At 38.2% G+C, this 23,474-nt stretch overlaps 2 protein-coding genes across 2 annotated transcripts; both read right to left on the minus strand.

Moving 5' to 3' along the window:
* Positions 1 to 289: 289 nt before the first annotated feature.
* clrn1 (clarin 1) lies at positions 290 to 13,617 on the minus strand. The gene is made up of 3 exons (XM_056474226.1): positions 13,332 to 13,617; positions 7,579 to 7,758; positions 290 to 909 (listed from the first exon to the last, which is right to left on the minus strand). Exons 1-3 carry the CDS (start codon positions 13,582 to 13,584, stop codon positions 644 to 646), a joined length of 699 nt encoding a protein of 232 aa, XP_056330201.1. The 5' UTR covers positions 13,585 to 13,617; the 3' UTR covers positions 290 to 643.
* A 1,554-nt stretch (positions 13,618 to 15,171) lies between these two features.
* gpr171 (G protein-coupled receptor 171) lies at positions 15,172 to 22,704 on the minus strand. The gene is made up of 2 exons (XM_056473025.1): positions 22,491 to 22,704; positions 15,172 to 20,435 (listed from the first exon to the last, which is right to left on the minus strand). Exon 2 carries the CDS (start codon positions 20,167 to 20,169, stop codon positions 19,219 to 19,221), a length of 951 nt encoding a protein of 316 aa, XP_056329000.1. The 5' UTR covers positions 20,170 to 20,435; positions 22,491 to 22,704; the 3' UTR covers positions 15,172 to 19,218.
* Positions 22,705 to 23,474: the final 770 nt, after the last annotated feature.

The raw sequence follows: 23,474 nt of genomic DNA on the forward strand, positions 1-23,474 counted from the left end.
ATTTGTAAGCAATTTACTCATGCAAATACTTGATTCCCCATTTGGTGTGAACCCAGCACAAAACTGCCCTAATCGCCGCCTGTTGGTTTGCATTATTTTTACATTTTATTATTATTCATACAAACGAATGCGGGGAAAATCCAGTCTATAAAAATGCCTGTGTATGTGTGGACATGGCCTTAGACATCTATTAAACAAAACTGCTTGGTGGGTCAGCTTATCTAATGCAGACATTCATACATATTTAAGTGTGGCTTAAGGGTCAAAATACTTTTTGTTGTCACCGCAGAGCATCGCCAATTGTCGCATCCCTTTTGTGCGAATAAAAGCTCGGCGAGCAGAGGAAACTGATGTCCCCATGCAGACTGGAAACTACAGGCTGTTTTCATCAGCCGCTCGAAACAGTGAGCGTTAATTGTTTCAGTGATTGACAGACTGAATGTTCTTCCCTCCAGACACACGAGCATCTCCAGGCTCAACACCACCACGTGCTCTCAATGGCTTAAGAGGCTCAAATGTGCCTTGACTTTCCGCTGTAAACAAAGCGGATGCTGGCGTCCAGAAGACTCCTATTGAGAAGCGCTCCTCGCTGCGGGTGGATGTCGTGTGCAGGGGAGGAAGACGAACAAAAGAAAAGAGCCGCTCAGTACATGAGATCTGCAGCTCCAGTGCTGGCGTCGGACTCTTTGGCCTCCTGAAAGGGGAACTGGATCCCGGCCAGGCGGATGAGCAGGACGTTGAGGCCATGCAAGAGGAAGGTGAGGAAGATGAGCCAGAAGGACTTGTCGTAACGCTCGCTGTGAGTCTTGTAGACGAAGCTGCCCTCGTTGAAGTTGAAGATGATCTCGGTGAGGTGGTGCAGCTTTACCTCAGAGGAAAACAAAATGAGGACCAAGCAGGCACAGAAAGCTGTCAGGAAACAGAACATTGCATTAGTGGTCTATCACATTTTCAGCAGTGCAGGAACATTTATTTTCTCATGAAGTCTGTCAAGGTATATGTTTGTAGTCTATATTTACTGTAAAATACAATGTAGCTCTTTAATGACCATAATTCTGTCTTAAATTGATTCTGAGCTCAGTTTTTAACAGCAGATGGTGCTAAAGGCTTGTTTTTAACAGCAATTGTTGCTCTAGACTAGTTATTAACTGCAGATGGCGCTCTAGGCTATTTTTTAACAACAGATGGCGCTCTAGGCTATTTTCTTAACAACAGATGGTGCTCTAGGCTATTTTCTTAACAACAGATGGTGCTCTAGGCTATTTTCTTAACAACAGATGGTGCTCTAGGCTATTTTCTTAACAACAGATGGTGCTCTAGGCTATTTTTTTAACAACAGATGGTGCTCTAGGCTATTTTCTTAACAACAGATGGTGCTCTAGGCTATTTTCTTAACAACAGATGGCCCTCTAGGCTATTTTTTAACAACAGATGGTGCTCTAGGCTAGTTTTAAATAGGTGACGATGCTATAGGCTGGTTTTTGACAGCAGATGGGACCCTAGGTTAGTTTTTAACAGCAGTTGTTGCTCTAGGCTAGTTGTTAACAGCAGACGGTGCTCCAGGCTATTTTTTAACAACAGATAACGCTCTAGGCTAGTTTTAAATAGGTGATGATGCTATAGGCTAGTTTTAACAGCAGTTGGCGCTCTTAGCTAGTTATTATTAACAGCAGATTGCACTCTAGGCTAGTTTTTCCAGAGCAAATGGCGCTATAGGCTAGTTTTTAACAGCTGTTGTTGCTTTAGGCTAGATTTTAACAGCAGATGGCCTCCAGGCTAGTTTTAAACAGTGAATGCACTCTAGACTGTTTTTTTTAACAGTGGTTGATTCTCTAAACTAGTTTCCAACAGCAGATTATGCTCTAGGCTAGTTTTTAACAGCAGATTATGGTCTAGGCTAGTTTTTAACAGCAGATGGCACTCTAGCTGGTTTTTAATAGGTGATGGCACTCTAGGCTAGTTTTTAACACCAGTTGTTGCTGTAGGCAAGAATTTAACCGCAGATGGCACTCTAGGCTAGTTTTAAACAGCAGTTAGTGCTCTACGCTAGTTTTAAACAGTGGATGGTGCTCTAGGCTAGTTTTAAACAACAGTTGTTGCTGTAGGCTAGAATTTAACTGCAGATGGCACTCTAGGCTAGTTTTAAACAGCAGTTAGTGCTCTACGCTAGTTTTAAACAGTGGATGGTGCTCTAGGCTAGTTTTAAACAACAGTTGTTGCTGTAGGCTAGAATTTAACTGCAGATGGCAATCTAGGCTATTTTTAAATAGCAGTTGCTGCTATAGGCTAGTTATTAACAGTAGATGGTACTCTAGGTTAGTTTCTCACAGCCCATGGCACTCTAGGCCAGTTTTTAACAGTGGATCGTGCTCTAGGCTAGTTTTTAACAGTGGATGGTGCTCTAGGCTATTTTATAACAACAGATGGCGCTCTAGGCTAGTTTTAAATAGGTGATGATATACGCTAGTTTTTAACAGCAGTTGGCACTCTTAGCTAGTTATTATTAACAGCAGATGGCACTCTAGGCTAGTTTTTCCACAGCAGATGGCGCTATAGGCTAGTTTTTTAAAAAGCTGATGGCACACTAAGCTAGTTTTTAACAGTGGATCGTGCTCTAGGCTAGTTTTTAACAGTGGATGGGGCGCTAGGCTAGTTTTAAAGGGCACCTAGGTTATCCCTTTTTTTCAGATTTAATGTGAGTCTTTTGTGTCTCCAGAATTTTAACAGTGGATCGTGCTCTAGGCTAGTTTTGTAACAGCAGTTGGTTGTAGGCTACAGTTTAAAGGGGTGGTCCAGAGTGTTTTTTAAGACATGGTTGTGTTTATAGGATGAAAATCAATGTGTGCTCATACTTCATTTGAAAAAAAAAAATCTTCAATTTTTTCATATATATTACTTTAATTATATACTGCTACTCAGCTCCGTATTTTCTAGTTCCTCAGAAGGCCACTTTTAACACTTGATGGCCCTATAGGCTACTTTTTAACAGCAGATGGCACTCTAGGCTAGTTTTTAACAGCTAATGGTGCTATAGGCCAGATTTTAATAGTAAATGGCAGTCTAGGCTAGTTTTTAACAGCTAATGGTGCTATAGGCCAGATTTTAATAGTAAATGGCAGTCTAGGCTAGTTTTTAAAAACAAGTGACACTCTAGATTAATTATTAACAGCAGATTGTGCTCCAGGCTAGTTTTAAATCATACATTCAAATGCTTATGAGGAAAAGCACTTGTAAATTCAGCGAGTCATGTAAGTTTTCCTTTATGTGACAGGATTAATGTAAATACACCTCAGTATGATTCTCATAAATTGCTTTATTATTTTATTAATAAACTTTAATTTATTTACTTACATTTGATTAATTATTAGTGTGGCTGTCTGAAAACCATACACTGCAATCTGTAAAAACTGGGCTTAAAATTAATTCAAAATAGAATACAGATGCATTTAGAAAATCTTAAAATCAATTTGAATTTATAAATATTATCCGATGATTTACTCAAGACATCCTATGTACAGTAGGTGTTTAAGAGTTGTTTCTTTCACAAGAAGATTCTTTCAGGCACTTATTTTTGGTGCATTAGCACCATCAGCTGGGCAGGAATGTGTTCCTTGAGTGTGTACTATGTACTATGGGGTTGAAAAAAAAAACATGGAAGCAGTGAGAAAAGACAAAACACACTCCTGTCCTGCTGGTGGCGCTAATGCACCCAAAAAAATCACCTCAAAACATGAAGACAATGACCACCGCTTATTTAAAGTTACACAGAATAGTTCATAAAGTTTTTAAATATGAATATTTATCTTCCAGAAAAAGGAGACCTTCATTTACCCCCAGAGCCAGTTGAGAAACCTTTATCATAGATCGATTGAGGGAGTATTTAAATTTTGGCCGAATAAATTCTTTAACTCTAATTTTACAAACTATGAATCATCCGTGATGTTTGTCACGTAACCCAAGAAGGTTTATATAATTGAGTGAAGCCTGAGAGCAACCAATGTTCAAGTTTCAATCGTAACGTTGGCTTTTACCACATCCTTATTTTTCTGTGAAGGAACTTTAGCTTGACATTTAAAGCATTTGATATCTTAAATGACTGTAAAAGCAAGCTTATCAACACTTTTCAGGACCTTCAAATACATGTTTTACAAATGATTTCTGATTTATAAATGTAAGAAGAAGTGAAACTACAACTACACTATAAAAAATATTTACTCAGCTTAAAATTTTGAGTCAATTTGCTGCACAGCTTTTTTGAGTTCACTGCATTTGAATCAAGTTGAGTCAACTCAAAAAGCTCTGCAGCAAGTTGCCTTAAGTTAAGTCAACTTTTTTTTACAGTGTAGTATGTATGATTAAAACAAGTATTGTGAGGAACAAACCAAAAGTCATTGCTTACAGAAAGTCTTGCTTTTTGCTATCACATTTGTTTCATTTAGAACTGCATGATACTGTCACAAACTGTTTTTGATTATTGCTATAATGATATTTCTTACGATATAATGTTTGTTAAAATATCTTTATTTTTTATCCAGTGCATTAATTTGTTACCTTCAGCATGGATTGATTGGTCACCTAAATGTGCACATTTTGATTTGACACAGACTTTAAACTTTCTAAACATCTGATAGTGTCTTATCTCTTGTTTCTTCCATTCATTTTATTCGGCTTATTCCCTTATTCATCAGGGGTCACCACAGCGGAATGAACTGCCAACTATTCCAGCATATGTTTTACGCAGCAGATGCTCTTCCAGCTGCAACCCAGTACTGAGAAACACCCAATACACTCTCAGACTCATACACTACGGCCAATTTTGTTCATCCAATTCACCTATAGCACATGTCTTTGGACTGTGTCGGAAACCGGAGCACCCAGAGGACACCCACTGAAACATGGAGAGAACATGCAAACTCCACACAGAAATGCAAACTCGCACAACCGGGACTTGGACCAGTGACCATCTGAGCCACCGTGCCCCCATCTCTTGTTTTGTTAATGACTGCTATGTTCAAAAAGTGATGAAGTGTTAACAGTAATTTTTGCTGACATGTTTGGGGGTTGGATGGTCTATAGGAGTGGACACCTGACACTAGAGATGCTGTGGAAATCTGGCCAGTTCCACCGAGAGCATTCATTTCCATCAATTTTTTTATTAATTATGCAATTCTCTCTTCTCCAGCCGGTTGAGATCACTTTCTCACTACTAACAGACTGTTATTAGCAACTGCAGAGGCTTGAATCTGCTGTGTTTCAGTAATGACTGTCAGAGTGGATGTATGTGTGAAATATTTATCACGCGTTCTCCTCAGGATCCAGATTTTTCAACCAAGTTTCGGAAATTCAAGCAGGTGCTGGTCTGGTAAAGAGATTTTTACTCTCACTTTCTCTGTCACACACACACACACACACACTTTTTGTTTTATTTATTATGCTTTATTGCCTGTATGTTCGGGATTTGTGTTGTTTGTAATTGGATGTTGTTTATACTAATGAACTGTTGTAAGGCATCACTACCTGACAAAAGTTGTTTTCTATCCAAGTTTAAGGAACAACCAATAATAACTTGACTTCTAGTTGATCATTTGGTATCAGAAGTGGCTCATATGAAAGGCAAAGGCCTCTAGATTACGCTGATTTTAACTAAATACAATATGATCATGTCTTGATTTTTAATTATTAAATTAGGACAGTAAAGTCTGACTTTGCTTAGACAAAAGTCTTGTCACTTAACAGAAATAATGTCCAGTATAGAATATGTGGTCATGCTGCAGTGGAAACAGAATGAATATTGTGTCTGACTCCATCATGAGCGTGGAGGACTGCATCCATACATCTCTGCAATGACTCAAATCACTGATTAATAAAGTCATCTGGAATGGCAAAGCATTCTTGCAAGACTCGAGATTCTTTGGATCCATCTTCAACGCCTCCTCCTTCATCTTACCCCAGACAAGCTCAATAATGTTCATGTCTGGTGACTGGGCTGGCCAATCTAGGAGCACCTTGACCTTATTTGCTTTCAGGAGCTTTGATGTGGAGGCTGAAGTATGAGAAGCAGCGCTATCCTGCTGGAGAATTTGCCCTCTCCTGTGGTTTGTAATGTAATGGGCAGCACATGTCTTGATACCTCAGGCTGTTGATGTTGCCATCCACTCTGCAGATCTCTCATACGCCCTCATACTGAATGTAACCCAAAACCATGATTATTCCTTCACCAAACTTGACTGAATTCTGTGAGAATCTTGGATCCATGTGAGTTGCAATAGGTCTTTGTATTTGTGATGATGCAGTTCAACAGGTGATTCATCAGAAAAAGATTTACCTTCTGCCACTTTTCCAAATGATCATCTAGAAGTCGAGTTATTATTTGTTGCTCTTACAATTGGAATCCACAACAAGTTTTTTAATTAAGTTTTGTATTGATTTTGTTTTGAATTTCTTAAATATTTCTTTTATTGCATTATGTTATATTGCATTATATTTTCTATACTAACTACCTTTTTTTATAATTTAGCTTTGTTCATTAAACTTATTATTTAGCAATCTGTAGTTGTATTTTTGCTTATGACCTGATGTACAAGCTTTTTAGATTTACTGAATAGTTTTCTTTACAGTGTTGCTACTGTTTTTATTCATTTCATATTGTTTTATATTATATATTGCTTTGCTTATGGTCTGCTGTCATTTATTTTCATTTTATTATGTTTATTAATTAGTGTAATACAGTACTTTGTTTTATTATGAAGGCTGAATTTAATAACATTTTATTTTATTTACCTTTTTTAGCTCTGTATTCTTTTATAATACATATTACATAGCACATACCAAGGGCTATACAGAGTGTGTTGTATTTACTGCCACACTTTACACTAAGGTTTAATTAATTAATTTATTTATTTACGTACATGAACTAATTTATTAATTATTTAAAATATATAATAATTATATAAAAATATATTTATTAATTAATTCTAGTTCAACATTTACTATTGCATTATTTAAAACCAGTGTTCAGTTGTGCATTCTAAAACTTTACATTTATAATGCCTCTTAATATTAAATAATAAACTTAAATAATCATATTAATAATAATAACAACAGCAATAAATAATATTAATATCATCTACAAAAATAAGAAATTATCATCAGCAGGTACGTCGTGAAAACTCGGATGGCTGCTTCTCACTCAGGGCTGTTTATGCTAATGACTAAGATATCATCACTAATGGGCGGGGCTTTCCGACTTTGATGACACATACAAAAGGAGAATGTCAATTAAAGTGTTTCTGCAGACTTTTATCTCATGTCATTATAAAAAAAATAATAATTCATTAATTTTTACCATTAGAGGCTGGCTATATTCACTCAATGTTACCACACAACTGTGTTAAAACCCCTTATAAAAGTGATATTTGCATAATAGGCCCTTTTAATACAGTATACAAAGCATCCCAGGATGAATATCATATAGTAAGTAGACAGAATATCCAATCTGAAAATAATTTCACTCATCATAGTCAAGAATATGCTTGTCTGTTTAAACTTGTTGTGTGTGTGTTTGTATGCATCTCTTACAGCTGATCATGTTCCAGAGGTAAAGGCCCTGGGGTCCATGCAGCGTCTCATATGGGCTCCCGAAAGCATTGTAAAAGAAGAATCCGCAGCACACTGAGGAGAAGACGATGAGCACCGCGCAGAAGAAGATTACGCTCACGTGAAGACTGGCTGGAACCACATCCATCAGGTCAGGAAAAACTACACAGAGAGCCAAGAGAGCATAACATCAGACACTGATTATATGAAATATCCAGCCTGATCTCAAGAGGAAACATAAATAATTTGTAGTTTTGTCAGTGGCTAATTCGAAACATTTCTGTTGTATGAAAATGTACGATTTTTAAAAGGAGGCGTGACACCAAACCCCACCCCTAAACCCAACCGTCATTAGGGGATGAGCAAATCGTACTCAATTGTATGATTAAGATTGTACGAATTCATACAAATAGTTGGTGTTTCTGTGATGCACGGTGACGCAGTGCGTAGCACGTTTGCCTCACAGCAAGAAGGTCGCGGGTTCAAGCCTGCATGTTCTCTCTGTGTTGGCGTAAGTTTCCTCCGGGTGCTCCGGTTTCCCCCACACTATAAAGACAAGCGTTATAGGTGAATTGGGTAGGCTAAATTGTCCGTAATGAATGGGTGTGTATGGATGTTTCACAGTGATGGGTTGCAAGTGGAAGGGCATCCGCTGCGTAAAACATATCAGCCTGATCTCACGAGAAAACATAAGTATTTTACGTTTTGTCAGTTTAGTGGCTAATTCGTACGAGTTCAGTCGTACGAAATGGTACGATTTTAAAAAGGAGGCGTGGCACCTAACCCCGCCCTTAAACCCAACCGTCATTGGAGGATGAGCAAATCGTACTAAATTGTACGAATTAGATCGTACGAATTCGTACGAATTAGCCACTAAAAAAAAAGTTACGAATTGCCGTAAGATTGTGTTGAACATATGCTGGATAAGTTGGTGGTTCATTCCGCTGTGGCGATCCCAGATAAATAAGGCACTAAGCCGAAAAGAAAATGAGTGAATGAATGAATATTCTAATGAGGAAACTGTACTTGTTTTTTATGTTTGGACAAAACTGTGTGTAGGTAGAGTGTGTCCATAGTCATATTGAAGTCATAGAAACCTAACAAGTCACTTTTTTAAATTTCCTGTGAAATTGCGTCCTAATCCCTCCCATTTTGAGGCCGACCGCAATGAGGCATAGTGACATAGGAGTGCGGTTTCCCCGCCCACCGAATTGATTGACAGATGCGTATTAACATGTCTCTGTAGTAACGCGTATAATCATATCCACAAGACAGGATGTGGGCAAAGCAACCCGGATTAAAAGATCTGTTCAGCTCTCTGTGATCATCTGCACCATGAGTTTTACAGGTTCAAAACGTTTTTAAAACAGTGCACGTTTGGAATAAAGACAGTAAAATCGATGTAACTCATCACCACAGCCGCATGTCAGTATAAAAGGAGATGCTTAAATCCCGGTTTGTGGACTTAAATCAGGTTTATTTTATACATTAACATAACAGATATCCATAAATCAGTGTATATTAATGTGTACCCTGTCATATTTGTCATGCAAAGCTAAACGTGTTTGTGTGTGTGCAAACTTTATAATGACATTGTGTGTGACTTATCGTAGCAGAAAGGCTTGAATTAACTCCACAACAAATATATCAAATAACAGTTGGGAAAGTTCTTACTGTAGTAAGGGAGATCTGCTTCATTTCTGTCTGTCACTGTGCTGTGTATCTACATGAAGGCTACATGCATCAGATAAATACTGAAAGATCTCTATGGCTCTGACACCCACGTGGAAAAGGTGGATGGGAAGAACTAGCTGATTTGCATTAAAGGCACCATCAACAAAAACAGCTACAATGTCTTAACAGCTCAAATATCCCCGATTTAAAAAGGTATTATGGATAAACTGGTGAATATTTTGAGCTGAAATTTTACAGATATATTCTGGAGACACAAAGGACTTATCTGAAATCTCGAAAAAGGGGTAAAATAGGTGGCCTTTAAATCAAGAAGCCTTTTGTAGACAAGTGAAAAATATTGTCTTGTTTTCAGAAATAATAAGTCAAAAATAAGTGAGGTTTTTTTTCGTAAATCAAGCAAAATAATCTGCCAATGGGAGGCCAAAATAATCTTATTTCAATTGACAGATTGTCTTGCTTGATTTAAAGGGTCACGAAACACTAAACACATTGTTTGAGATGTCGACAGTCATATATGTGTCCCACGCTGCTGAAAACACTATTAGGACACATATATGTCACAAAAAAAGTGAAAATTGGTTGTTTTTGCGTTACTTCGAGCAAATTCGTTCTTCCGGTTTGAAACGAATTTTTGAAGCTGCGTCACGCCGATTAGAGACTTGCGTGTATTCCAGCGTGGAGAGTGGACGTGTGTACCTGCGAGTGCATTGTGACGTCTCTGGGCGTGCAGCATTAATTCATGAGAAAGACTTGCTTCAAACCAATCAGCGCGCTCTATTGTGTATGCGGTGCAACTTCATTAATATGCATTATAGCTTCCTGTTTTTACCTGTTACAGTGTTCAGACGGCAGAGAGACGCCATGTTGTGTTGCCAAAACAAGTGGAAGAAGAAGAATTGTTTGGAGACACGGGTCGTCAGTGTTGCGTTTATAAATGTGCTGTAATGAAGGTTTTGTTTTCATTTCCTGTTATGAGAGCGCAGCTGGACTCACGTGTGGATTACAGTGCACGCAACAGAAATACGTTTGTAAGGATCATATTTTACCCAAGAGCTTTTCGCATCTGGAAATGGTGAAATCCCGATTTGCCGCTCATCTACTTTTAATAAAGACGCGGCTCCAGTTGGTGTTGACTGTCCGGTCTCTACAGATTTGGTAAGTGTGTGATCAATTTTCTTTGTTTGTTCATTCAGATGGTAAAGTTAGTTTGTATGGTCAGCAGTACTCTTTCAGTGTATAAAGACACATCTTAGTCAAAATGATTTAGTTACTAAGTTTACAGTACGTTAATATCACTACAATATTATAGACTGAAAGATCCGCTGTAAATGCGGCTCTCTGAGTGTAAACATGTAAACACCGCGATCAAAATATTACCGTCGTGTAGAATTTTCGCCGCATTTTGTGACAGAACAGTCTATACACACACAGCTTTCTGACGCTACCTACCGAGCGCTTCTAAGTTACAGAGAAATGCGGAGGGTTTTTTCTCTTATGCGACGTGCGGTATCAAACATTCCATTAAAACTTCACTCTTCCAGCAGTTCCTCATGTGCAATATCTGGTTTGTCATGGGGGCATGCATGAAATGTTTCTGAATGAAAGTGAAAGTGCCAAACTGCAGTTAAAGTCGACAAATGAATGATTTGGCAAATAATTCGATTACTGATGTCCATGTAAAGACAGTTACTGTCTTTCTCCTCTGCGTCTGTGTGTTTGTTTTGCCTCAGTGAAAATCAGCGCGTGTCCAAACGGAAACTTCCATTTTTATGTAAAGCCTTCCCTCTTTCCCTCCCCCGACACTCCCACCTAAACAGACCTAGACACACCCACTTACCTGACCTTTTCCAAACTAGAGGTGTGAAAACACCCTGCTGAAACCATAGACTGTAAAATATATGGACGGAGTATCCGTGACTTCACCCATATGTTTCTGAACACTGCAAAAGAAGCTACAAGTAGGCGCGGCCAACCGTCGCCATTTTGTTCACGAGTCATCGCACCCACGGCGGGATACCAAACAAGGGCAAAGAGGCGGAGAGTGAGCGGAGCTACAGACACCTTCTGGCACTTTGCTTAGACCTGGCAGACAGACTTTACTTTGGGAGAAACGCTTGATACTTTATTACCTGCGACTCGTTTGTGTTCTGACCACATGTGCTTGGCTGTACACTATATCAATAAAGTGTTTAGACTTTTAAAAACACTGTAGTAATACATTGAGCCACTAAACATTGCTCTTATGACGTTTTTCTTCAGGAGGAAAACGCAAATTACTTCCAAACACTTCAGATATAGTGTGTGTTAATAAATGCAAGACTATTGATGAACTCCAGGCATAACACTGTATGATAATGCTTCAGATGACTGTTCTAGAGCCTACAGCTAATCAATCTTTCACATTCTGGAGTCCTTTACAGGAAAAATATTAATGATAAATGATCTTAAATAAAACAAATACATTTATAGAGACGGTATATAAGTATATAACTTTACTCACATGGGAAACGAGGCCACATGAATGGTTTGTGAGCACAATTAAGTGCACACAGCATCCCATATCATCTGATAATGGTAAGAAATAAGTCCAAAAGGCAGCTGACTGTGTAAAGCCACATAAAACAACACAAAAATACGATGAATATGCCGAGATCAGTGGCTAATCTGCCCGATTCAGCTGAGGTGAAGTGACGGCGTCCAGCGAGACCTAGCTGTCACTCAAGTGGCCACGCCCTTAATTATGCAAACTTAATATAACCTAATATAAAGGAAATGGATGAGTTATAAAAACATTCACCCCCTCACAGTTGTCATGAAGGGTAATAATAGCTATATGAACCAAAATCGTTCTTTGTACCAGGCTGTAAACACCTTTTTTTCTGCTGTAAAGTTGGTCATTCTAACAGTGGGCTCAATTGCAATTTGCTCTATAATGGAGCCAGGACTAGCGGAATTTTGATGAATTGCAGTTTCAGTTACTTCCGTATTGGCTTCCCGGGGGTGAGCGGGAGGTTTCTGCTTGGCTGAAACAGGGGGGTTTCTTGGCCCTTTAAGGAAAAAAACTCACTTAATTTTGACTTATTATTTCTAAAAACAAGACAATATTTTTTGCTTGTCTAGAAAAAAATTCTTGATTTAAGAATTTTTGATATTTGGACCAGAACAAGACAAAAACTTTTTTTTTCTTCTTGCAGTTAACTGTGAGTGATAACACTACATCTTTCCCTTTGACTCTGTCAAGTACTGTGAGTATGAAATATGATGAAATATGACTCATTAAAAGCAGTCTACGCACATTTCTGTCAGCATCTTTCATGTATTTTCTTGTGACTAAAAACAAACTCATGATGACAATATTCTTTTGTTCTGCTAAACATCGGCCTCTTGAATCTGGGGCTTTTCCAGATCTCATTAGGAAGGAATGCTGAACCTGTCGTAAAAGATCTGTCAAATGAAACCCATTCGAAGCCCATCAATTGATCATTTACAAGTCAATATTGTCTATTTGGATAGCCATAAAATAAAAAAACCTGCTCGAACCAGCGATCTTCTTGCTGTGAGGTGAACGTGCTACTACACCAAGACGCCCTTGTGTATGTGTGTGTTATTTTAATATTTTGTGCACTTTTTGTGCATTTGAATGGTATTTGGACAACTTTTAGGGTGGAAAAGGGTCAGCTATATTTGGCAACACTGTATACGGGTAAGGTTAGGGACAGGTTTAGTAGTATACTGGTAGGTTTAAGGGGGGTTCAGGTGGGTCAACAGTACATTGTGTCACTTTATTTTAATGTACAATTCACACAATTAACAAATCAATAAATACAACTTTTAGCTCAATGAACTACTAATTAGCTTCTTATTAATAGTCAGTAAGGTATAGTTGGGTTTAGGTTTGGGTATTGGGTAGGATTAAGGCCAGTTAATATAAACTGAGACCTCTTTATTTTATGTAATGAGGTTTTAGCAGCCTATTAAACCCCTAGTCCTTCGATTCATGGTGTATTTGAAATATTTTCTAATATGATGAAGTTACTCACATGAAAAATAAAAGGGTCTGTCTCCCAGACCACATTGTTTCATCCCATGTCCGTGGAAAAGTCCGTAGTTTGCCCTTCCGATGAATTTGCCCAGCTCTGCCCCGGACGCGTTAACAATTTGAGCTCCTGTTTTACACAAAACAGCCGCTTGAACCCAAAACTGAGTCCCCATTGCAGTCGCCACGACTAAAACACAACCAAAACAAAGCACACCGGCGATGGAGAATATAACTTGCTTTTGACGGTTAGGCATTGTGTTTGGACACGGCGACGCGCACAGCCTCAGTCATCAATGGATATCCACACTATTACGCGCAGTAACAATCTTAATGTAATCCAACATGCTGTCGGTTTCCTTGCGAGTCTGCATATATAAATGCTATAAAATGATGCTGTCAGAGGAAAGTTGGATCCCAATGTCTCCTCTGGATAGAGTTACGCCAAGCGCGCTCACTGAACTGCGTTTCCAAGCAACCGCTCTGAATGTCTCGCGCCAGTGACCGCGCATGATGTGACCTTACACTGGACCGGGTTTAATTTCCCTGCTACAATCGAGTTGTGAACGAAGTTTATTGAGCGTGATGTGATGAAGGATTTATGGATTGTTATTTATTTATTTTGTGTTTAATACATTATCATAGCGGATTTACAAAATACGCCTACTAAAATATCACTCAATATAACAACAAACGCTAAACAAACGTCATATTGCTGTATTTAAAACAGGAATTAAGCATTGCTCTCTTAGAAAATTATTAAATATCTAATGTTTTTGGTGTCACTATCAATTAAATAAATAAAAATAATAATAATAATAATAATGAAAAAAACAACAACAGCCCTGGCACTGTAGCCACACCAGCCCCACCCACGAACACGCACATTCACTACCTAAATTGGTGTACAGATGGTGAAATAATATAAGCAGTACCATATGTAATAGATATTTAAAGATTTAATGTGTGTGATTGGAACAAAAACAACTCTTTTACAAATTTATACATTCATTTTATTCATTTTCTTTTCGGCTGAGTCCCTTTATTAATCTAGGGTCGCCACAGTGAAATGAACCGCCAATTTATCCAGCAAATGTTTTGGGAATACACACACACACATTTACTACGGAAAATACCCACCTAATTCACCTACACCGCATGTTTTTGGACTTGTGAGGGAAACCAGAGCACCCGGAGAAAACCCACGCCAACATTCAAACCAGCGACCTTCTTGCTGTGAGGCCACAGCGCTACCCACTGCACCTTTCTCTGAGCTTTTCGACTCCACCTTTCCCTTTTAACTGTTCATCTCTGACAATTAGCTTGTGTTGCACTTACTCTTTGTTTGACATTCTTGCCAGATTTTGATTACATCCGCATAACCTCTGATTAGGTCGGATTGGGTTGGCCCATCTCGAAACCAGCCAGCCACTGCCGATTGGGCCAAATGCTTAATTTATTATTATAAAAAAAAAAATGGGTATGTATACAACTGTATGTATATATATATATATATATAATAATTCTGACTTCAACATTGTCCATGTATTTATTGTATAAATGTTGTATGAATTTTATGCAGTAATTCTAATATGTCATCTTTGAGCCCTGGGAATGTCCAAATTTACATATACTGTGACCTTTTGACTCATCCCACACAGGACGTCTGTGACACAGTCAAATCAATAAATAGGTGACGCATAGAAGTGACACTCATTTATGCCAAAACACAATCCCGAAAGGTCATGATTAGATAGAGAAGACAGAGAAATTGGACGTTGTTGTATGTAGTAACATCGATTATTGAAAAATATTTAATGATTCGCATTAGGAATTTTCCAATGTGCAATACAATTCAGTCAAGTCATTTACTCAGTGATCAGTTTATACATGAATAAAAATGAAAGTGCAACATTTATACACTGTAAAAATGACCTGTTGATTAGCAGTTTTTAATATTTGGTGAGTCATGTTTTTATTTCTTATTTTCCCCGTTTATTTACGCTTTTGTATTGCGTTACAGGACATTGATCTTTTATTTATTTATTTTTTTTAAATTTTTTTAGGGGTTTTCACCTTTATTTGACAGGACCGTTGAGAGAATTGACAGGAAAGTGTGGGGAGCAGAGAGAGGGTAAGGATTGGCATAGGACCTCGAGGCTGGAATCGAACTCGGGTCGCCGTGAACACCACAGTGCATGTGTCGGTGCACTTTCCACTACGCCATTGGCACCGACTGGACATTGATCTTTTGTCCAACACCTTTTAACCTTGAACAGTTTGTAAAGTGACTTTCATTAACATTTTAATAGTTTAAAGTGATATATTGGCTGGTTTGGTGTTGTATATTATGCTACAAAAACCTTGAAACAAACTACCTGTACACTTTCTGTTATTTTACAGACGTATTTCTCTTTATATTATTTCTAATACATTTTATTATTTCAAACTACACTAAAATGTCAATAAAAGTCACTTTGTTAAACAGTAGAGTTGAAGTTTTAACATCAAAAGTTGACAGAGCAGAGATCAAGGTCCCGTAATGCAATTCACAACAGTAAATAAAGGGAAAACACTCGTTCAATTCTCATCTCTATTTCTATTGCGCTTTTACAATGTAGATTGTCAAAGCAGCTTAACATAGGAGTTCTAGTAAATTGAAACAGTGTCAGTCCAGTTTTCAGAGTTGAAGTTCAGGTCAGTTCAGTGTGGTTTAATTTTTTAATTTAATTTAATTTTCACTTTAATTTTCAGTCTAACGCAATCTCACGCCAATTCGTAACTTTTTTGATTTAGTGGCTAATTCATACGATCTAATTCGTACAATTTAGTACGATTTGCTCATCCGCCAATGACGGTTGGGTTTAGGGGTGGAGCTAGGTGCCACGCCTCCTTTTTAAAATCGTACAATTTCGTACGACTGAACTCGTACGAATTCGCCACTATACTGACAACGTAAAATACTTACGTTTTCTTGTGAGATCAGGCTGGAAAGTCCAAACACTGAAGAGCACATCCATCGTCTTGTGAATCACTACATACAGAAACTGTTCATTAACAGATATTCTTTACAGTGTATGTCAAATTCAATATACTATATATCTCTTAGAATCATTGTACAGTCTTCTTTAGCTTTTATTCCTATAGACGTCTTATATTTAAGCAGACTGTATATACACAAGCTTCCATGAACTAGTAGTAAGCAAAGTCCAGCATATCTTTATTTTGGCCAAACGTCTTTGTGTGTTCTCTTTCTTGCTTTTCCAGTCTGCAGTTTATTGAAGCAATAGTTTTCCCAAAAATCCATACTTTAAGCCAGGGGTCACCAATCTCGGTCCTGGAGGGCCGGTGTCCCTGCAGGGTTTAGCTCCAACTTGCCTCAACACACCTGGCTGGGTGTTTCAAGTATACCTAGTAAGACCTTGATTAGCTTGTTCAGGTGTGTTTGATTAGGGTTGGAGCTAAAATCTGCAGCACACCGGCCCTCCAGGAACAAGTTTGGTGACCCCTGCTTTAAGCCATCCTAGACAAAAGTCTTTCTTTTCTCAGTAAAACAAAAGTCTGGTACATTAAAGGGATAGTTCACCCCAAAATGAACATTGTGCTTCTAGACCATGGAGTGCCCAAACTTTTTCCTATAAAGGGCCAAAAAGCAAACTTGACTGAGAGTTGTGGACCAAATATAGATTTATTACATAGGTATTTACCTAATTTATTCGGTAATATTTCAAAATAACTGAAAAACATAGCTTTAAATCAAATTAACTAATGCGGTAACATTTAATAATGACCTTATAATAGTAAAAACAATAATACCAATCCCATTTATAACACAATGTGGAAGACACTAGTCGAGCTGCTCCTGCCTTTACTTTGATTTGCTCGCAGATGTCTTACATTTTAAAAGTCTGATTCATTTACAACATTTAATTGAATCAATTCATTTCAGTTTGTAACTCAGCTATAAATCAAAGAAACAAAAGGTCACGTTAAATTCGAAATGACGATCTCTGCTTTTCTCAGATGGGACAGCAGGCCAAATCAAAGATTACCATGGGCCAACTTTGGCCTGCGGGCCTTACTTTGAGCATCTCTGTTCTAGAGTTTCAATTTCGTCAGTTTTATTTTGTTGTTGATGTTTATTTTTTTTGTTTGTTTGGTTTTTTCAAGTTTTTTAGAATTTTATAAAACAGCAGCTATTGGGATCTAAAGTAGTTGAAATCATAATTATTGGCCCCCCTTTGAATTTTCTTTTCTTTTTTAAATATTTCCCAAATGATGTTTGACAGAGCAAGGAAATTTTCACAGTATGTCTGATAATATTTTTTCTTCTGTAGAAAGTCTTATTTGCTTTATTTCGGCTTGAATAAAAGCAGTTTTTAATTTTTTGAAAACCATTTTAAGGTCAATATTATTAGCCCCTTTAAGCTAATTTTATTTCGATAGTCTACAGAACAAACCGGCATTATACAATAACTTGCCTAATTACCCTAACCTGCCTAGTTAACCTAATTAACCTAGTTAAGCCTTTAAATGTCACTTTTAATCCGCATAAATGCATAAATCCGCAGATTTTTAACAAAATTCTGCGCAGAAATAGCAGAACAATGTCTGCAGATTATGTCTGGCCTTACTAATTACCCTAACCTGCCTAGTTAACCTAATTAACCTAGTTAAGCCTTAAATGTCTTGAAAAATATCTAGTCAGATATTATTTACTGTCATCATGGCAGAGAAAAAAATTAAGCAGTTATTAGAAATGAGTTATTAAAATTATTATGTTTAGAAATGTGCTGAAAAAAATTTCTCTCTGTTAAACAGAAATTGGGGAAAAAAATAAACAGCGAGGCTAAAAATTAAGGGGGGCGAATAATTCTGACTTCAACTGTATCTCTAATATCCGATGGCCAGAAAGTGATGATTTTTTTATAAATTGTAAAAATTCTGGTAATTTTGATGAAGCTAGTCAAGACTGTTGAGTGCACCATGATTTTATAGAAAATTCACTCTAATGTGTAATAGGAATAAAAACTGTCCATAAACAAATATTTTCTCAATTCAAATGAGTAGCGGCTTGGACCCAGAAACAGTATACCATACGTCACCGATACGTTGTGACTTGACTTAAGCAGATTCCCCTATTCTTAATGTACGAGCAGCCATTACAATCTTATTGACTCAAGACTTCCGGTCTGCTCATTTACGTTCACTGATTTCTAAACATTAAAAACTGCTTGTTAAGCTGCTTGATGTTGCAAACTGATATTTCCATATTATATAGCTAAACTTATTATGTATTGTCATAAACTCACTTGTTTAAAAAGCACGTTGTTTGATCGTTTTCTGCTGTTTATGTAGCTGCGGTCACACCGGGCTTTTCTCCCCATAGACTTCCATTCATACGCACGTGAACGCGTCAGACCGGAAACTCTTGGTTAACTCTGACCTACGAAATCGCATCACTTGACTGCGTGAGACCAATCGAGGATCAGAACACGACCTCTGGACAGAAATTTAAAACATGGAGCAATCGCTCGCTTTTTAAAGCGTTCAATCATCTTGTTTAATCCCGCCCCTTTTCGCAGCGCCGTATAACAGAATTTCCGCAGTGACCGCAGCTTTATTCCTAGTCATTTCTTCCATCGGCAACTGAATCGGAAGTACAATCGCACAAACGAGCGCACACGAGCGTCAGTAGAAAAAAAGTGTGGCTGCAATGTTTGAAACCAAACAGTGTGGCTGCAACGTCCATTAAACAGAGTTAAGCTATCTCCATCAGTACTCGGAGTACATCAGAAAGAGCATATAAATGATAGGATAAATCCTGGGATATTTTTCTCAACCTTACATTCGCATCTAACAAAGCATCTAACACTCACACGATACCATTTTCACTCCGGATCAGCAGTAGGAACGCTGTCTCTCTTCGTGAAGACCTTCGTGATCTGATACCTGAATGCGCGACAAAATACAAAGTACAGCACAGGGTCAAAGCACAGATGCAGGATGGCCAGAAGCAGAGTAGACTCTTTAGCCAAGAAGAGACTCTTCTTTAAGGTGCATTTAGTGATGACCTCTATCTGCGTGAAGGTGTACGGCATGCGCACAACATGATACGGCACGAAGCTCACCACGTAGGCCAAAGTCACCAATGCAATGTTTACAACGGCGTGTCGGGCGATAGCCTTTTCCTCAGGCTCAGATTCATGCTGACTCCAAAACTTCCTCAAAACCAGACCGTTGGACAAAACCACGGCTACCGACGCGTTGAAGAAGATAGCCATGCCCAGAAACACAGACAACGCATGCCAGTGCTTGCCCAAATCCTCTTTTAAGTCAGCGCACGTCAAGCCAACTTTATCTTCAATGTCCTTTTTGATGGGGATGGCCATGTTGGGTACGTTGATAAAGAGTACGAGGAACCAGACCACAGAGGACATCAGCACCGCAAATCCCACGTCCTGTAGCCGCAGCAGTTTGGAGCTGCGGGTAATCTGGAGGTAGCGCTGAATGCTAACAAACGCTAGAAAGATGATGGACGCGTACAGGTTGATGTAGATGAGCGGCCCACTCACTTGGCAGTGAAAGATGGTCAAACTTTTGGAGGTATTGCCCAGATCATTGGCAATCTTGACAGGCAATGCTAACATGAGGAGAAAGTCTGATGTTAGGAGATTGATGAGGTAAACGTTGATGCACTTTTTAGCACTACGGCTAGTTATGAAGGCCCACAGCGCCACCAAGCTAGTCACCATCCCAATCAGGAAGATGATGATGTAGATTGTGGCGAACGGCACCATGTTGTCGTTGATCACACAAATGCTGCTATTTAGACCCTCCATTTTGATTTGTTTATGTGGTCAAAATAGAGATGTGTTACTTTGGCTTTATTTCACGTGACTACCTGTAGTCTCTGTAGCCTGACCACCGAGAATAATCCAAGTTGATTTGAACACAGTCCTGTGTTTCACTTCATCAGAAAGTAAAGGTATTAGTGGAGGAAGTGGTAGATGTTGCCTTTAAGCACACGAAGGCCTTTTCCTGTTTAGCATACAGGAGGATGTGATGTCACACGTCAGCATCAGATAGAAAAAGGCAAGCTGAAATCCTGGAAAGAAAAAGAAAGATAAATGTAAGTATTTGTGTGTGTGTGTGTGTGTGTGTGTGTGTGTGTGTGTGTGTGTGTGTGTGTGTGTGTGTGTGTGTGTGTGTATAAAGAATTTACTCTTTATATGAAAGATGAATATTATACAATTTTACCATACTGACAAAAAAATCTGATATATCTATTCAAATCAATTCAAGTATATCTGTATAGTGCTTTTCAGGTGCACATTATTGGCTTACAATCAAATTCATAAAGTTTATAAGCTAAGTTAAGGTTATAAGCAGTGTTTGGTAAGTTATTTAAAACAATAATAGATTACAAATTGCTGATTACTTCAGGAAAATTGTAATCTGATTATATTAACCTGCTGAAAAATCCAGCTTAAACCAGCCTAGGCTGGTTGGCTGGTTTTAGCTGGTTGACCAGCCTGGTTTAAGAGGGGTTTTGGCCATCCCTACATCCCTACAATGAAGTCTAGCTCAAAGTGTCATGGTCCATGCTGGTGAAATATATATATATATAATATTTATATATTTATGTAAGTATAAATGTGCGGTTAATCTTCAAGTGTTGTGATAGCGGTTATTTTCTTAATACCTTATGGCTCATATATGTCGACATTGCTGAGGGTATTAGAGTTGGTCATGGTTCTGAGCACTAATATTATCAATTCATGTAGAAAATTAACATTAAAAACACACAATCTCTATCTCTCTAAAAGTATTTCGCTATATATATATATATATATATATATATATATATATATATATATATATATATATATATATATATATATATATATATATATATATATATTAGGGGTGGGCGATATGACCTAAAATTAATATCACGGTATTTTTCATCTTTTGAACGGTGATGTATAATATCATGGTATTACTTTCAATAGCAAAATAATATACATCTCAAGGACAAAAGAAAGTCTCACTTCTATCACTCTTTAAAAGTTTTGGTTTGTGTCATTTTAAATGCTCAGTCTCGTCATGAGCTGATTTTACATTTAGCGGACATTTGCGCTGAACATGCAGTGACTGCAACGCAACGAGATTCTGGCACCTTCTCCGAAAACACTTTATTGATTTCAGCTGGGGGATCAACATTTACCTCATGTCATGATCGCTGTCATCTGCGCCATTATTGTTATTATAACTTTAGGTGAGGTTTGCAAACCTGTGCACTTTTCACTCTTCAGCCGTTTGCATTTCCTGCAGTAACAAAAGCTCCCTGTCATCTGACAGCGGGAAGCGTTAAGTGATTGACAGCTAATATGAACCAATACTGCAGCAGGGTAGAGCGATTCAGCAAGTTTTTAGAGAAAATCAAATCAGGTTGCACTACAACCATTATATTCAGTTGCACAAATGCTCCCAAATATATTATGAGGGCGCATAGATTACATTTCAGGCGCACATGCGACGAAAATGGTCGCAATTCAGAGCCCTGTAGTATAAGGACAGGTATTCAGACCACAACTGAATGTTTGAAGAAAATTTAATGCCTTATTATTTAGAATGAGCTATTATTGATGTAAATGCAGCCGTTCAAGGCACATAATTGATTTATTACGGTATTGACGGTATTAGAAAATCCATGTCCTTGCGCAATGTCACATCGGTGATGACTATGACACTGGCGTACCGTCCACCCCTAACATGTATACATATATATATATATATATATTTCTTTGGCATATACACACATACATACATACATACATACATACATACATACATACATACATACATACATACATACATACATATATATATATATATATATATATATATATATAGCAGCTAGCTTAGTTCTTTAGGGAAGTGAGTCAAACTATGGTCACATACATGCATCAATAATAAAACTCGTTGCATTTTTGGACAATAAACTAGTGAAGGAGCTTGCATTATTTATTTTATTAATTTAAAGCTTTAGTATCTGCCGATATCTTCATTTTAAGTGTAGTAAATAATTGTTCAAATCATTTTTATAATCTTCTGATGCAGGAAGAAACAGACACACAATTAGATTATGAAAACTTACCCCGTCAACAAGACAGTCTTCCCGACAACAGACATCAGATCAGGACTAACGTGGCTCTAGCTGTCCATTAGTCTTGCTAAACACCCAAAACTGCTACTGAGAAACATGTTCGAAGGCTTATCCGTTGGTTCAACTTCTGTAGCTCGATGACAAATATAGTTTCCTCTTTTGTTAGGGTTTGGTCTTAATTATATCAGCCAATGAAGGAAAACGCTTACCACTCCTCCACTGCGACGAACTGACACAGAGGAAGCATGAACTTTCCATATTCTCTGCCTGTAGACAACCACAAACCACCAGTCTCGTTTGCATGTGCTCTCTGTTCCTGGTTTGAAAGCTAACTGCTGGTTTGACTTTACATGCGATGTCTTCAGAGTGACACTTCTGATGCCATTTAACAGGAAAGGTGCGTGACATTGGAAACCAGGTCTAAAAGTTAAATCTCTCAATTGTTTATTATATTTACCTACTGGGGCGGCACGGTGGCTCAGTGGTTAGCACTGTCGCCTGACAGCAAGAAGGTCGCTGGTTCAAGTCCCGGCTGGGTCAGTTGGCTTTTCTGTGTGAAGTTTGCACGTTCTCTCTGCGTTGGCATGGGTTTCCTCCAGGTGCTCCGGTTTCCCCCAAAGACATGCGCTAAAGGTGAATTGAATAATCTAAATGGGAAGGGCAGCTGGAAGGGCATCCGCTGTGTAATATGCTGGAGAAGTTGGCGGTTCATTCCACTGTGTCAATTCCTGATAAATAAAGGGACTAAGCCAAAGGAAAATTATTGAGTTAAAACTCACCTAATACATTTCTGCCACTTTGATGGATTTCAGATCCCATCATGCACTTCACTCACACACCTGGCACAGATTCCCCCTGATTGCAAACACACAGCTGAAGCGGTTCAGGACTCAAATCATCAAATCACAGCACACACACACACATTCACGTTTTTCCTGAGTCTTGGTTACTGTGAGTTTCCTAGCATTTTTCCTT

Source organism: Danio aesculapii, chromosome 15 (genome assembly GCF_903798145.1).
Source record: "Danio aesculapii chromosome 15, fDanAes4.1, whole genome shotgun sequence".
NCBI classification, from domain to species: Eukaryota; Metazoa; Chordata; class Actinopteri; order Cypriniformes; family Danionidae; genus Danio; species Danio aesculapii.